Source organism: Dicentrarchus labrax, unplaced genomic scaffold (genome assembly GCF_905237075.1).
Source record: "Dicentrarchus labrax unplaced genomic scaffold, dlabrax2021, whole genome shotgun sequence".
Lineage (NCBI taxonomy): Eukaryota > Metazoa > Chordata > Actinopteri > Moronidae > Dicentrarchus > Dicentrarchus labrax.
The window spans coordinates 25,592,699-25,610,204 of NW_026136722.1; the positions used below are offsets into that span (position 1 = coordinate 25,592,699).

The window sequence follows — 17,506 nt, forward strand, 5'->3', positions numbered from 1 at the left end:
TTTGAAAATGTGTCCTCATAGATACATTTCTATTTGTAGGGTTCACACTGTTGGCATCTTCACTTAGGATCTTCTCAACAACTCCACCGAAAAGTCCAGTGAGAAAATAGCTATCATGTACAAGGTGCCGTTTGACCTGAACCGGAAGTCCAACCAATATGCGCTGGGAGTCTTTGGCATCAGCACAGAGTGCAATCGTGATCTTTTTCGAGAGATGTCTAAAAATACAAACACAATGTTTGTCAGAGGCAAAGCAAAGGGCCCCAGTCTCACTCACAAAAGTGAAACTGTTACCATCATGGCCACGATGTCCAACTGCTACACACCTGTCATGAAGGTGCAAGTGAGAGAAAACTGAGAGAGCTTTCTTTTTTGTTGGTGATTTTATGCTTAGTAGTAGCGAATGGAATGTGTTCATCAAAGTTCACACAATGATAAATCTTTACTGCTGGCTTTCCCTACAATCAATTCAATTCAATTCAATTTCAATTCAATTTTATTTGTATAGCGCCAATTCATAACAGAAGTTATCTCAGGACACTTTTCAAATAGAGCAGGTCTAGACCGAACTCTTTAAAACATTAATTACAGAGACCCAACAGTACCACCATGAGCAAGCACTACAGCAACAACAGTATTGGCAATGGCAATACATCAGGACCATGGCAGGAGGCTCCACCAGGATCGATAAGAACCTGCAAGACGAGAAAGCACAAGAACTCCGGGGAAGAAGTGAAGTTAGTAACATGCATTAATGGGACATGAATGAGTGCAGAAAGAGAGAGGAAGAGAGGAGCTCAGTGCACCATGGGAAATCCCCCGATAGTCTAGGCCTATAGCAGCATAACTAAGGGATGGTTCAGGGCTCACCTGATCCAGCCCTAACTATAAGCTTTATCAAAGAGGAATGTCTTAAGCCTACTCTTGAATGTGGTGAGGGTGTCTGCCTCCCGAACCACAACTGGAAGCAGGAGAGGAGCTTGGTAACTGAAGGCTCTGGCTCCTGTTCTACTTTTAGAGACTATAGGAACCACAAGTAGCCCAGCATTCAGATAACGTAGTGTTCTAGAGGGGTAATAGGGTACTATGAGCTCTTTAAGATATGAAGGGGCCTGACCATGAAGAGCTTTATAGGTGAGGAGGAGGATTTTAAATTCTATTCTACATTTTACAGGGAGCCAGTGCAGAGAAGCTAGTACAGGAGAGATGTGATTTTTTTCTAGTTCTTGTCAGTACTCGTGCTGCAGCGTTCTGAATTAATTGAAGCGTTTTAATGGACTTATTGGGGCAACCTGATAATAAAGAGTTGCAGTAATCCAGCCTTGAAGTAACAAATGCATGGATTAGTTTTTCTGCATCTGTCTGTGATAGTATGTGTCTAATTTTTGTAATATTACGTAAATGAAAGAAGGCAGTCCTAGAGGTCTGCTTCATGTGGGAGTTAAAAGACAAATCCTAATCAAAGATAACTCCACGATTCCTGACAGTGGTGCTAGAGGTACCTTGGCCTTGCCATCTAGAGTAACTATATCTTTAGACAGTGAGTCTCTAAGGTTTTTGGGGCCAAGAACAAGAATTTCGAGTTTCGAGTTTAACATCAGAAAATTGCAGCTCATCCAGGATTTTATGTCCTTAAGACATGTTTGTAATTTAGATAATTGATTAATTTCATCGGGCTTGATAGATAGATATAACTGCGTATCATCTGCATAACAGTGAAAGTTAATGGAGTGATTCCTAATAATGTTGCCTAAAGGGAGCATACATAAAGTAAATAATATTGGTCCAAGTACAGAACCTTGTGGAACTCCATGACTAACTGTAGTATTTATTGAAGATTCATCGTTAACATGTACAAACTGCGAACGATCTGATAAATATGACTTAAACCAGCTTAGTGCGGTTCCTTTAATGCCAATTTGATGCTCAAGTCTCTGTAAAAGAATATTATGGTCAATGGTGTCAAATGCAGCACTAAGATCTAATAATACAAGTACAGAGACAAGTCCATTGTCAGAAGCAATCAGAAGGTCATTATTAACTTTAACCAGAGCTGTCTCTGCGCTTTTTAAGAAAGGGTTTAATTACAGCAACTTTAAAGGACTGTGGTACATATCCTGATAATAAAGAGAGATTTTCCTATGTTTTAATAATTTCCTTTTTATAGGAGCGATAGAGTCTAATGTTCTTCGTAGTGAGCCTGCAGCACTATCGACAAGATTATCAATTTCAGAGGGACTAAAGTTGTTATAGGATTCTGTTAAAATCATGAACGTATATGACAGAGACATCTGCCTATGCCTTTCTGTATTTTTCTACTGATTCTGTATTGTTGAAACTGTTGTAGAAATGACTTAACCAGGGGTATAAGAGCTTTGATGGCTTCCTGGCAAATATGCATACCTGTCCTGGTTTAGTACGAGGCTTTGATCTTTAGTTCAGTGAAAAATCTCAAACTCTCAATACATCTATAAAAGCAGCCTGTGTCTATGTGTGTGTGTTTATGGGCATATTGCTGTTTGACTGTAGGTAATCAGCATCAATTGTTCGTTGTCATGTATGGGTGGATGGTTTAACTTGGCTGGGCAAAAATGGCTAATTAAATCAATATTCAAATATTTCCATTGCTTCTGTTGTAATTTAAATGAGCAGTGGTGTTCATTTATTATTAACAAATGAGGACAATAGTAAAGGTCCACTCCCTATATTTAGTTTTAGGTCAATGCAAGTCCATTTTCATTTAAAGTAACGTTGAACCAAACATGTCTTTGGAGTCATTACCAGCACAGCTGCTGGTGTCACATTCCTATAGTCTTATTTCAGTGTAACCCCTAGATATGATTGGTATTAACATTATACAACCACAGTTCTTATTATGTATAACATATATATAATAATAATAAATTATTGGCATGGTGGGGAATTTAGCAACAATGACAAGGATATAATTAGGATATGAAAAGACTAGAACTGTTACGCATGTTTCCACTTTATGTAACAAGTCTTCAGATTAGATTATTTTCATTAAGGCTTTGTTAACTTCACATAACCAAACATTATATCCAAGATGGTGGAATATAGATGTACATATAAATATGTAAAAATAATACAAATATTCCCAGTTTGGATACCTTCTAATTAATCATCAAGGAAATAATAATTATAAGTGGTTGATTGATGAGGAACAGCAGAAAGTGAAAGTTCAGTGAATCAATGACCTCTTGTGTTTAAGGAAGTGAGTGTGCATGATTACGGTAATGTCTCGCCTTTCTGGTTTGTTGTTATGCCACCACTCTAGATTTGAACCCAGATGCCACAGCTTGTGCATGAATGGTATGTGGTAGGCTCATGTGGTGGAGAAGATTTTTGCAGTTGGAGGAATTCCAAATGAAAATAATGAATGTGCCAATGCTTGTTCTTTATTGGCTCAGCTCACTTCAATTACAAAACAAGACTGAGGCAATAGCTGTGGTTGCAGCTCTGTCAGAAAGAGTGACAATATGATAAAATTCAAAGAATTGAGCGCAGAATGCAAAAACCCACAGGTTACTGACTTATTAGTGATTTTATCATACTGTGGCATACAGCAGAAACAGTGGTGTTCTTTAGGTTATCATAGGTGCTGCTAGCATCAGTTATATCAGAACTTCCTTTAAAAGAATATCAAAGAATGGAACTGAAGGCTTTTTTCTCGATGGAAAATGTTTTTTCGTTCTTCTCCCGACCAGACATTTTCTTAGACTGGTCTTAGACTAATTGGTATTTGCACTCAGACTCATTTTAGACTTAGCCATTGGTCTCACCAATTATTCTAGTTGGTCTTGATTGAGTCCAGCAATAAGTATCTTCCTCAAACAAAATCATTGTTGAGTTTGTGAACAGGCAACCAAAAGCAATTTGATCCAAGGCTAGCAGTGTGAACGTAGCCATAGTCAGAAATAAAAACTTAGTCTATTCATCTCATTACTTTTATTTATATTCAAACATGAGATGTACCATCAGTCCATGATTTGTTCCTGTGTTTGATCACTGCATTAGCAGCCATGTTAACTACTTTATTTCACAGGTCTAGGTTAAAAGTTACAGATGCAGCAGAAACACAGAAGCAACCTGACCAGACCTGTTCTCACCATTTTATAACGTGTAGACAGCAGACACAACCGTGTATTTAAAAGTCAACAGGAGTAGCTAGATTGAAGGCTGATTACTCTTATGTTGATTTTGGCTCACAGACTATAGAAAAGAATGCAGCTTCGTTTAACAGTCTGCAGCGGCATGCATGTCAAGTCAATCATTTTGTGACAGGTGAATCCTGTTGTTGTACATTTAAGTACAAGCTAGACCTTACCAGTTTTCTGCTTTCTCACAATTCATTCATGTTTCTCCATCCCGTCTCTAGACCGAATCAGTCTCTCTCTCTTTTCCTCCTCCATCGTTTTCTGTAAATCTCGAATCAGTTGCGCTTAATTTACTCTCTCCACATTTCTCCACTCTTGCAGTTCCCCCCTCGTGTCTGTCTTCTCTCTAACCCTCCCAACTGTCTGAAAATATATATTGACTTCCTTCTTAAACTCTTCACAGGGCATGAAGCAGCACTTGAACACAGAGTTAATGTTACATGTTGGCATGCAGGTGCAGGTGCAGTTTTGTTTTGAGTTCTCTTCCTCAGGTGCTCTCTGTCTCCCTCTACCTGTGTTCTCCTGTAGAAGCAGAACACCTGAAATGAATTATCCATGGTGGTGTCTGGTGGGGACGCACACATGTGCCGGGGCAGACAGGATCATCAGGCTTGCTGAAATTGTTTTTCCTCAGCATGGTCTACAGCAGTGGTTCCCAGCTATCATTGAGTAAACTGATGACCCCTGACAGAATGACATATTTTCTGGATATTTCATATTAATTATATTTCAAAGTTTAGATATTAAGTAAAAATGTAAACTTTAAAAATAATTTCATTTAGTTTTCTTGACCAAAATATGATGAGATGAAGATGAAGATGTATAAAAACTGCATTTTTCGGTGGTGGGTTGCTGCTTATACAGTATTAACAGTATACAATGGGACTCACATGAGATCCCAACGGAGAACAAAACAACCCAAACTGTGCGAGAGAGCCCAGTTTGATCAGGTGTAAAGTATGTGTGAAAGCTAGGTCAGCTTATGATTGGTCTGCCTGTGTTTGAGGCGGGTCTTCAGGGTGAGAAGGTCAATGTAGAGGATTTGATTAAGGACAGCAGAGGCGCAGAGCAGTCCGCCATGCAGCGCCCCAGCCATGCCGTTACAGAATACGTCCTGACCTGCACACACAGACACAGACACACACACACACACACACACACACACACACACACACACACACAGAAACATTAAGCAGGTGTGTCAGTGTCTGTAGAAGACCACACCAGATGAGACTGCCTGTCAGTCAGGTCACCTGTTAGGTAGAGTCCGCTGATGGGTGTCTGTGGTCGTGTCCTAGCAACCGTTTCTGGGGTAAAGCGTTCCAAGTTGTGTTCAGCGCCGTACATCTCACCTCTTGGAGCGCCCAAATAGTGGACATTAGTTAGAGGAGTAGCTGCATCCACCATAACCACCTGAACACACACATGTTTTGAAGATGTTACCACAGTTATGTGTTCACAAAGGTCACAAACTAATCTCCATACTCAAGTGTAATTAATTCAATTCAATTTTATTTGTATAGCGGCAATTCATAACATAAGTTATCTCAGGATACTTTTCAAATAGAGCAGGTCTAGACCGAACTCTTTATAACATTATTTACAGAGACCCAACAGTACCACCATGAGCAAGACCTTGGCGACGGGGGCAAGGAAAAACTGCCTTTTAAGAGGCAGAAACCTAGGACAGATCCTTCGGTTCTAGGTGGGTGGTCGTCTGCCTAATTAGCAGGTAGGAGGACAGTAACGACGATTACGTTAGACTACAGAACGATGTGTTTACATATGGATATGACATTATTGAATTGATCAACTCACTCTCACTCGCAGAAATTGAACACTGAAATCTCATTCTCCTGGAAATACTAGACTCTGTTGTGCAGCCATATCTAATAGATCTGTATGTTACCTGAGACCACACTGGTTGGAGGCCAGGCCTACGCTGGTGTTCTCTTGTACAAACATTGACACACACCTTATCTCGTAATTGAGGGAAGATCGTTAGTGCCCAGTCGAGCAGCTCTTGCGCCATGCCGTTTTTCAGATCCAGGTAGTCCTGTCCCCTCTTGCCAAGCTTTGTCCCCTCCCATTCCTCGAACCACTCATAGCGAGCCATGGTTAGCAGCGTCATACAGGACTTACCTGCAGAAAGATACATAAGGGGAACTTCATTAAAATTATTATCCTCTTGAAGGAACCCGTCTACATCAATGGAGTCTATTTAACAATGTATGCCAGATGCCCAATTTCTTTGTATTTTTTAATGTTAGATGCTGTTAGTAATCTTGAGCAGGTAACGTCCAGGGCCCCAGGAGCTAAACCCGGCAAAAAACACCTTGGTACTTATCATCAAACTGTCCTCAGTCGGCATCAAATGCTGTATTTATTCCTGGTCTGGTTGTGCCATTTACTATGTAAATATGAAAAAGCAGATAGCACTCTGATTTCTGTTTCACCTAGACTTAAAAGTTATATATATGAGATTTTTAACATTAATATAGCTGCAAACAACTATTTACTATGTAAATATAATGGAGTGGCAGCATCCTGAGCAGAGAATGACAAAAGGAGGAGGGGGATGTGGCCAATGTTTCCATTTGTATTGGTGTGAGATTCTGGTGATCCAGTGCTACAGTGGTTCTAAATGTTGTATATAGCATATTTAAGTGAATGTAACATCCCATCCAAAAACCTGGGATTCACATCATTGCATATCTACCAGAAAAGAGTAGTCAAGGAGGAGTAGAGGGAAATCAGAAATGGCAAAGGGAAGGTGGTATCAGATATGATGGCAAGTACACAGTTACCTGGGTGTCTGATGTTGGCTGTAGGATCTTTGGCGGATGGAAAGGTGATGAACATCATGGGAATGTTGCCCAATACCTGTTCTCTGCTCAGAGAAGAGTACTGCTCCATACTTCACACACAGTCGTTTGTACAAACACATAGACACAAACACAAGCTTATTGAGGAGAACATCAGCTGCTAAATCTATAACATACTAAATGCAATAAAATGGGGTGTGTTAACTTGGATGTGTTGTTAAACAGACATTGAATTTGAGACATAGAAAAAAATATATAAAAAACCTACAGTGAGTCCAAGTCATTGTCTTTATACATCCAGAAGTTGGTGGAAACAATGCCCAGCTCCTCTTTGGTTCCATCCAGACCAACAAAGACCAAGAAGGAACCCATACCATGACGCACCATACCCAACAGTGACTGGATCTCTGCACACACAACAAACATGTTACAGGAAACATGCAGTAGGGGAAAAAAGCAAATTAGAAAAAAGTGTAATGTAACGTTGCACAGCTTCAGTCCAAAGTCAACACTTGCTGTTACCTGGTTTGTCCTGTATGTGCTGAGGCAGAAACTTCTGGAAGGTGTTGAAGATTCCAGCGTTGGAAATGACAACAGGGGCATGGACCTCAATCTCTTCTTGTCCTTTAAGCACTGTCACACCTGAAACACATACACACACAGTGTTAATGCAAAGGAAATATAGCTTGGAGCATCTGTTTAAATGTTCTTTGTTTGTGCTGTTTTTTTTGGGAATCGTAGAGTGGTTCCTCAGATGGGGTTGGAATACGTTCCTGTTGAAGTTTAACATTTCAACACTTTCTCACCGTAGGCCTTCCCTTGCTGATTGAGCAGGACACGTTGCACAGAAGCCCTGACCAGCACGGCACCGCCTGACCGCTGAATGACAGGGATGATGTGAAAAGCAAACTCGCTGGCGCCCCCCCGTGGGTAGTATGCACCGCGCTTGTAGTGGTGAAGAAGGAGAGCATTGATGAGAAAGCTGGACTCTTTAGGAGGCACACCTAAAATGACATTATTCAGAGCATTGAAGGGTGAATACAGAATGAGTGTGGTTTATGATGCATGTGAGTGTGTGTGTCCATTACCATAGAACAGGTAGGCAGACAGCGCGTGCAGGTCCTTGTTCTGTGTGAGGCGGGACATCATTTCTGAATGGTTGGTTGCTGCTAGGCGGAACACTGAAGATATAAGATCTAATAGACCAGTCCGAACCAAGAAGTTAACCAGCCAATATGGTATGATCTTCAAGATGGCGATAAGTGGAGTCCGCCGTGAGGCTAGCTGCAAGAAGAGGACATATATATGTCATTAATTTGAATCATCAATACACTTTACTTTTTACTTTACAGCGCCTTTTATATGAGAAATGCAGTTTAAGATCCTTTCAGACAGCAAATGGTTGCCACCTCCGCCTCACTTGTTGGCAATGTAACCAGGCGGCGGCAGTGCCACAGAGGTCGACAGGAGTGGCAGCAGCATGGAGAGAGAGTTCCCTTAAAGGACCAGTGTGCAGGGTTTAGTGGCATCTACTGTTGAAGTTTTAGATTATAACTATCACTCACATGTATTTGACGACCTGGGAATGCGATGGGGTACAACAAGCTACACTTATGACACAAATGCCATATTGACTTATTGCTAAACATTTTCTCTATTTTAAGGTACAACCAACGCTAAAAGAAAACAACATTTAATATGTACATGGACCTGTAGAGTCAAACAAAGAGAAAGATTGCCGCTAATAATAAGTTTTTGCCTTGATGCAGTTGAAGTACATCTTTCAAGGCAGTAAAGTGGGGTCAGATCATCAGGAGCAACAGCTACATAGAGTGAAAAGACAGAAAAGTAGTGGACTCAGGCTTGAGCCTTGTAGCACTCCAAATGTTCATTTTGTCAAAGGAAAGTTCTCTTTTTTAAGCCATGTTTGTGTATTAAACTATGCCTACTGTCTCATCCCTTCTTCCCATTCTCATCCCATCATTATTATTTCCTCCCACCCTCTCTACCTTCATCAATCTCATGAACTCATCAATGGCCTCCTCTTCTCCTGGGAACTGCTTTTTCAGGCTAGCTGCCATCTCAGTCTTCCCTGCATGGATGTGATACTCCCTGAGAATGACAGAGAAGTAAGGTAGGGCAAGTCAGAGATGGTGGGAAAGGTTGTTTTGATTAGTTTGAAGCCAAGCCAAGTAATAGTCATCTGAAGAGAGACAAAAGTATGGACATATAAAAATATTAAAATATGGATGAGTTTTGAGTAAGTAGGAAGTATAGTTCATTGTCAGGTTTTGTTTGTTGTTGATTTGTGTAGTTGATTACTCCTGGTAATAGTATGAAGAGCAAATAAATAAACTCCCTGCATAAGAGAAAGTGGAAAAAAGAAAGTAATGTAATAAAAATAAAATGTAACAAGCCCTACCTGCGCTGGTCAGCCTGACCCAGTATCAGCGTATCAAAGTGCTGCTCCAGCCGTGTGAACTGCAGCTTTCCATCTGTGATCTGATCTAGAGCAACCCTCAGGAGGCTGTTCTCATGAAGCTGGCCCAGGTAATGGATACCTGGTGGTGACAGTGGAGTGGTAGCGGGTGAGTTACATTCAGTTCAGTCAGGACCACTTTCGTCAAAATATCTTATATCCCAAGCAGAATTTACATTTGGCGGTATGGCTCTGTTCTGGGACCTCCTTGTCCTTCCGCGTGCCTACATGGAAAACCTTAAGGCAGGGAGAGCACACCTCCCTGCCCTTCCATGTGCATACATGGAAAAGTTTAAGACAAGGAGAGCGGCAGCAGAGACCCCCCAGGGTACAGAACAGAGCAAGCATCAATGGCAATCACAAAATTACATTGATTAATTAGAAACAACATAAAAAGGAGGAGCTGGGGTGGAGGTGGGTGCAAAAGGCTTGTAGAGGGAGCAGCAGAGATAGGCAGGCAGGCTAAAGCAGCTTAAATAAGGCGCCATGCATGATGTTTGCCAATTGGATGCTTGAGGAAATCAGGTGAGCTGTCAGCTGACTGTGTATGGTATCCAATGGGAAGCTTAGAGGAATCAGCTGATGTATGTTTATGACTAGCTGTGATCCTATGATATAGCTGTAACTGAAAGCTAAGCCTGACTTCGTGCCCTGCCTGAACTAACACTATGCTCAATTTGTCCATGGCCTGATGACTTAACTATTAACAGAACAGCCCAGAACAGACAACCCAAACACTTGCTCCAGATAGGGACATTGGCGCGGACAGACACAGGGTAGCTTCTTTAAAAGTATTGGCCTTGACATTACAAAAAAATAAAAATACATGAAATTGATGGACACGGTGGTCGAGGGCGCACATATTTATGGCATTTTCTTTGTTTAAACAAAAAAAAAAAAAGAGTGCCACTGTCTTCCAAAGCAGTCACCACAGCTATGGTTCATTATGTTCAGATAGAATGACAATGAATGTAAATGTATTAGAATGACTGGACTGTTCGTCACACCATACTGTATACTACAGTGTAAGGTGTGTAGGTTAATCATCAATCACAATATAAAGCTATGGCTAGGCTTAGTATTCCAAATATGAATCTCTATTTGAACACGTAATGAGCTTTCATCAGTTGGAAGGATGAAAAGAAAGAAAGAAAGAAAGAAAGATAGGTTCCATCTGCAGGGAGAGAACCGTGTGTGTGCTGGTATACGTTTGTTCATGTACTTTGACTTCTTACCCACATCAAACTCAAATCCCTTATTCTGAAAGGTGTGTGTGCAGCCTCCAGCCTGATCGTGTTGCTCCAGAACTACAACCCTCTTCCCGGCTTTGGACAGAAGTGCTGCTGCTGTCAACCCTCCCACACCGCTGCCAATCACCACCGCATCCAGAGAGGGGGGAATGCGGTCCACACGGAACCCTGCACAGGAGCACACATTGCATTTTGTGAAACGCTTTCTTGGCATCTGGAACACAGAGGTTTTTCATTGAGTCTCAACTCTCCAGTCCCGGTCATATTAGCCTGTAAATCTAAAATCTGAACAGTATTTATAAAAACAAACATACGTATTGAATATATTTTTTTGCATTGTGGTGCGCGACCTGGCATAAATCCTGGCATGCCAGCGAGATCTACGTCATTTTGACGTCACATTGTCGCGCTACAGGTCGGGAACGGCGAGTATGTAACAGCCTTTAGTACGCTGCTTTAAAGCTAGAGTGAAGATACTGGTACCATATGAAACTAGATAACCTAAGGCATCCGTTGGTACCAACATGTCAAGGAAACTGACATGGCCATTTTCAAAGGAATCCCTTGATCTTCGACCTCAAGATATCTGAATGAAAATGGATTATACGGTGTTTATGGAGTATAATTATTTCAGTTATGCATACCTGACTATGAACAAAATCAAGTACACCCTGCAGTACTCCGAAGAACCCCTATGGGTACACCCATTTGAGAAACACTGGAATATGACACCTTTCTGCAAGCCTTGGCTTTGGGTTGGAGGCTTGACGATAGTTGATTGTTAAGTCTCATTCCCAGTGTGTCAAATACTGACACTTTGGGACTCTGGTTGGTTGTTTTTGTCCATTCTTGCAAATGCCATTAGAAGTACTATAACAAGCCAGAGGAACCAGATTTTTTTCACAGAGTATCTGTCTCATATAGTACTGTCTGGACACACTGAACATTTCAGCCAATATGAAAAGAAAAGTTATTTTCATAAAAATTACCTACTGCAGCTTCAATTAGTTGAATGTTGAAAGATAATACAAAGCTCTGGTGCAGTATAGTGCATACAGTGTCTGCCAATCATCAAGAGACACAGGATTCAAGATTCTATCAGAAACAACCTTTCTTACCTCTCTTCAGCCTGTCATCCCTCTGTCTGCTGTCGGTGACCAAAGGCCCTGGTGGCCTCAGGCACTTCTCGCTGAACACCTTGTAGCGTTGCCCTGTTATCAGGAAGAAGATGACAACCACCACCAGCAGCACACAGCTGAACACACCTAGCAGCCACCACCACATAGTGCAGCCACTACACAGCACTGTCAGCAGGCTGGAGAGCAGAGTAACAAACAGCAGAGGAAAAAAAGGAAAACAGCGAATGTAGATGAAAACACTGACAGAAAAAGAGAATGGAGAAGGATGAAGAGAAAAGTGGGTAAGAGAAGAAAGCTAAAGAGTGATCCTCCAACAAGGCAAGAGAAGACGAGTGAAATGAGGGGTGGAGAGAGGGAAAAGGAGGATGGATGCTTATTAAAAGTAATGGGATGAGTAAAAGGAAATACGACACATGACATTTTGGAAATTCTGACTCCACAAAGAGCAGAGCAGATAACGTATTCTCCACGCCAAGGACATGAGACTGGCAGAGAAGAGAGAGCTGACTGTTCAGACACACCCAGAACCAATTTGTTGCTCATCATCGCTAAACTGCCTTAGGATGAACATTTTTACAAATATCCCACTGTAAAGCTGAAATCATCGTAGTTCCACTGCATGATTGTGAACAAAGATGCTTTCAGAGCTGAGATGCTGTGATTGGGATACTTGGCTTTTTGGGTAAATGGGCTGAGGTGCATATATGTGTTAAAAGTTTAAGTTTCATTTGAACTTTCCAGAAGCCATGAGGGTGGCTATTACAGAGAAAAACACAACACAATACTCAGGGCTGAAAGGGCTAGTGTCTAATAAAGAAGAATACTTAAAAATAATCATTAGAAAAAGTAGTATGACGAATATGAATGTGAAACAAAAGATTCAATTCCTGCATGCTGTCGACAGCACTGACACATTTTGGGTTCAGAACTTCATCAGGCATCAAATTCAAAATGCGAAGCAACACATCTTTAAAACCGCCCCCTAACTACCAGCGGAACCAGCACCTCAGCCAAATATCACATCGTTGATTTTTAACAACCAGGAAATGACAGAAATATAATGATAAACCGTGGATTACAGTACAAATAACATAATATTAAAGTGAAAAAAGGTTAGACTGATAACTTGGGCTTTTGGTAAGCTATTTATTAGATATTTCCTGGAGCAAGAGTCTAATTATTAGTACATTAAATAATTCCCATGTTTTATAATGTTTTAGTATGTACTCAATTGATATTTTGTGTATTAAACCATTTTTCTGAACAGTAAGTGATGCTATTTAGTATTGTTGTGTGGTGAGTCTATTCTTGTGTTAATACATTTGTGATGGCCGCACTAGCAGGCACACACTGAGGGAAGCGGATGGAGGTAACTCTTTCATTTGTTTGATTATCTTTAGGTTTAGAACATTAAACACAATTCACAAATAATTGGACACAGATTTTGGCTTCATAATACAGTTTTATTATCAATTCTTGACAGCGGGTCATTTTTTTGGCTACACATAATTAGTTATAACTTCCTTTGTCAGTTTAGGTAGCATTATTAGGTTAATTCATTTAGGTTATTTTTCATTGTATTAATTCTTTGAGTTACCAGTTCCTGCGTGCTGCTGCTGGAGGTGTCGCTTGAGTGTCAAAGGAAGGGCTGGTTGAATGAGAACTGCTGAAAATGGGTTGGTCTACAATTGGGCTGCGCCATGTTGTCCTGCATCATGTGAGAGGCAGTGGTTTCTCCTTGTTTGAGTTTAGTTATTTCTCTGATTAGTATGCTTTTTGATGTTTAGCATTTCAGTATTTTCCTTAGTTAATATTTGGCTGCATTATCTGGATATTATTTGAGGTTATTATGGTTTGTTTAAATGGTATGTTTTAGTCTATTCCCCCTGTGTGTCAGAGTGGCCTGATCAGCCACTATTTAAAGGTTCCCCAATGTAGGTTGGTTGCTTTAATTTGTTCAGTTAATGTTTAGTTCTGTTTAGTTGACCTCTTTTATGGGCCCAGAACTTTATTGTATATTTTGTAAAATGGTTATTTATACCTTTTTTTGTGAAAATTTACCTTTGACTCCTCATGACTGCCAGCTGGGAACCTTACAACATTATATAAAATATATAAACCTACATATATATTGAATAAAATACTTGCTGATATACCATCTCCACTCCTATTTTTTTTTATTTATTACAAATTGCTTATTTTCAGTCCCCATCTACTGGTCTTTCCTTTTCTTTCGGATATGCAAAGTTCATCATGCTGACGGCCTGAAGAAATAAGCTTTCTCTGAGTCTCCTTGTGTTGAACTACAGAGGTGTTTCCGTCTGATGATTCCTCCTCTGGTTGCGCTCCTTTTGGTGTAGAAGTCCTGCAGAGTGGCGAGTCTAGATCTGATGTGCGCCACTCTCTGTAGGGCTCTATGGTCTACTAAGCAGAGCAGTTCCCAGATCAGGTGGTGACACCCCTGTTAAGATGGTTTCATAGATCTGAGCTGGCCAACACAACTGTCATCAGTAAACTTGATGATGGAGTTTAAGCTGTGTACAAAGTGTACGGCAGTGGGCTACGTACTCAACCTTGAGGGACACCAAGAACACTACATGCACCTACTACACTGCATATAGTGTATTGTAACCACACCAAGGAAAATCACAACTTAAACAAAATCAATAATTTATTCAGTACTGACAGAAGCATGAACAATGTCTGACTCTACAATCATCAGTCCTACAACAAAATTACAAGGTTCAAGCTCGATTCACTGTCCATTTTAGAACCACATGACTGTAGAGATTTTGTTTGGATTGTGTTTAAAATACAGGTTGACACATCAAGATCATGGGGAGTATTACTCTGCCTGTGATAACATTTGTATGTTTCTTTTGCTCTGTGGGGACCTCTCTAAAACCTATGAAAACAACCCAGCTGTCAAAGTGATTACTGGAGTATCCCTTTAAGGTAACCTTTTTACAAAATCTCAAATTGAATACTCTTGTTGTGTAGCATTTTGGAATGAAACCCTTCAATGGTACATAGACAGTGGACATATGTACAGTAAACCTACTACAAGCCACTTTGTGATTCATTTATTCAAACAGATAATTGTCAGTCATGTTTTTTTATGAACTGAAAATTCATAAATATTTCAGTTGGTAAATATTTGAAAACAAATATTTACCAACTGAGATTGGTAAAGCCGCATTACTTTAGAGTTACGGTTGACAAAAATGGTTTTATTGCATTCATTGGGATTTCATAGAAAAAGGACACAGTGAGGTTTTGGAATGTCCTCGAGAGAGAAAAATGTGGTGTATCTCCACACCAAACACTCCAGAAATCCTAATATAGCTGCCACACAAACAACACTTTTAAAAACTAGAGCATAAATATAAATGTAATTTTACAAAGAACCAGCCATTAAAAACGTCTCCTCTAATGCACCTGTGTTTCTCATTTATCGCTAAACAATTCATTGTGCATCAAAAGTATTCAGTAGCTGCCACAATAAAAGATCTGAGTACAAACAAGCTGCTCAATGAGCTTTCTGCAGTTGGCACCATGGACAGTGTTACATGTACAGTGGCCTTCAAGTGCACAACACAACATTTGAAAAGCAAAAGCAAGAAAAAGAGAGGACTCAAACGTCTTTAAATTTAAACTGTCTCTATATTTCCACACTTACTTTGAAGTTCTTCGAACTTGTTGGGTTTCTGACATTTTTGTTGTTGTGCTGTTCACTCAGGGGCTACTGTAAATATATCTTTACTGATGACATTCTGACAGTTATCACTGAAGTGTCACATACTGTAAATACTAGGCAAGAATCTCATACCTACTAAATCAGTATCTATTATATCATTGTGTATCTACATGCTATCTACAAACTGTTTACATATCATATCATAAATACTACAAAATAAAAAGTGCAAATTAGGAATGATAGTGAGTGTTGAACAGAAATACTTTTGAAATACAACGTCGGTAGAAAATAGAGCTTCTGTACAATGTATGTATGCATGTTTATGTGTATATATCAAACTATGGAATGCCTCCTCCATAAACCATACTGGGGGTTTTTAGATTTTGAGTAACCATATGATGATGATTCATGATCAATGTCAACTGGGAACTGATCCTTTTTCAACTCCAGAATCTGACTGATTTTGTGTTTAGACATTCTAAGCTTGTGAGTTGCCACATCACGTCAGCATCAACTGTGCCACATCTGATAGGTAGTTCTGTTTCAACATGTTGTTTGATTGCTGTATGATAACTGACTGACTTCTCGCAAATGTTCGATTATTTAATACATGTTCCTGGCCACACCAGAAAGTGGTACCGCAGAATTAATTTTTATGTCTGCAAAACATTTGTTTGTAAAGCTTGCTGACATAGTGACTACACTGGCAGGGCTGGCTGGTGAACTGCTGTGGCTGGCGAGATAACCGCTAACTCACTAGCTATCTTGGCAGTTCTCTGAGATTGCCTGTTTTCCCTCTGCTGTTCTGTTTACTCCCCCTGGTATTTTGTTCACCATGGTACACCAAAAGTTACTGAAGAGGGAAAATAAAGCACTCCGAGCTAACAAGCCTGCTAAGAGTAACTTAGCAAACTCTTAATCCAGCTTGTTAGCCTAGCTTGGTTGCTAAATTCACAGTTTATTCATGAAACGTATGTGTACCATCACCGTATGCTCAACAGGTGAGCAAGCCACAGTTAGGACCTATGTAAACTTTCTCCTTTCTTTTACTAGATATGTGCTAGGTTCGTCTATGTTGAAAAGACAAGTATATTTTGAACATGGTTAAAAGTGATTATAATATATATATATATATATATATACACACACATACATATACACAAATGTCACTTATCTTCTGCAGCAAAACGCTAACTTAGTTAGCTAGCTAGTTTTCCGAAGTTTTTGTAACATTAGCTTGCTAACATAAAATGTGACTATATGTATGTTTCTTTCATCTTTTAATCATATTCAACATGTGCTTGTATTTCCAACTTAGCTTAGCCTAGCACATATCATATCTGAGCAAAGGAAAGTTGACCGAGGTCCAAGGCTTGGTCAAATGTTATTGGAGCACAGAGCAATAAGGGGTGGGACTTAGGAAGGGTCAATCAGATTTGCACTGAAACGTCGGAATTAAAGCTATGAGCCTTCATCAACAGCTGAATTTTTCTACAGCGATCAGTTCAACCAAAAAATGATCTGTCACTTTCATTTAAAAAATAAAGTAGCACAAATATAAGTAATTCCGACAGAATCAAACAATGACTAGAGGAAATAATAATAAAATATTTTCTGAACCAGAAATATACGTTTTCCTGGGTGTTGTAAACTAGCATTCATTGTTAACACTATGGTACTTGCATTGGATTGCTGTTTTCAGCCTATGTTTACTGTATCTGTCACTATCAAACAAACCATGAATGAATAAATAAATGACAGTGCTGACATACAACCAATTCTCCAGTGGACCCCCAAGCTTCTAGAGGCGTTTTTTTTTTACTCTGACTACTAAGAAACCAAGTGAATTTCATATATGAATGTGCATATTGTACAGCTTTCTGTCTTTTCATTGCCTGTATCATTTTTTGTGTTCTTGGAGTGAGTGTCAGAGTGTGT

General features: G+C 39.9%; 1 protein-coding gene across 1 annotated transcript; it reads right to left on the bottom strand.

Moving 5' to 3' along the window:
• Nucleotides 1-3,950: 3,950 nt before the first annotated feature.
• Nucleotides 3,951-12,259, bottom strand: LOC127356984 (all-trans-retinol 13,14-reductase). Its single transcript, XM_051389100.1, has 12 exons — nucleotides 11,851-12,259; nucleotides 10,718-10,900; nucleotides 9,426-9,564; nucleotides 9,013-9,115; nucleotides 8,092-8,287; nucleotides 7,810-8,007; nucleotides 7,526-7,645; nucleotides 7,272-7,410; nucleotides 6,986-7,095; nucleotides 6,154-6,320; nucleotides 5,432-5,591; nucleotides 3,951-5,297 (listed from the first exon to the last, which is right to left on the bottom strand). Exons 1-12 carry the CDS (start codon nucleotides 12,014-12,016, stop codon nucleotides 5,149-5,151), a joined length of 1,830 nt encoding a protein of 609 aa, XP_051245060.1. The 5' UTR covers nucleotides 12,017-12,259; the 3' UTR covers nucleotides 3,951-5,148.
• Nucleotides 12,260-17,506: the final 5,247 nt, after the last annotated feature.

Excerpts from the sequence above, each read along its gene's own strand:
- LOC127356984 (XM_051389100.1), bottom strand. The coding sequence starts at position 12,016 with ATGTGGTGGTGGCTGCTAGGTGTGTTCAGCTGTGTGCTGCTGGTGGTG. Across the intron at positions 8,288-9,012 it reads AGTTCATGAGATTGATGAAG|CTAGCCTCACGGCGGACTCC; the intron begins GTAGAGAGGGTG and ends CTCTTCTTGCAG. Across the intron at positions 7,096-7,271 it reads GACAATGACTTGGACTCACT|TATGGAGCAGTACTCTTCTC; the intron begins GTAGGTTTTTTA and ends CTGTGTGTGAAG.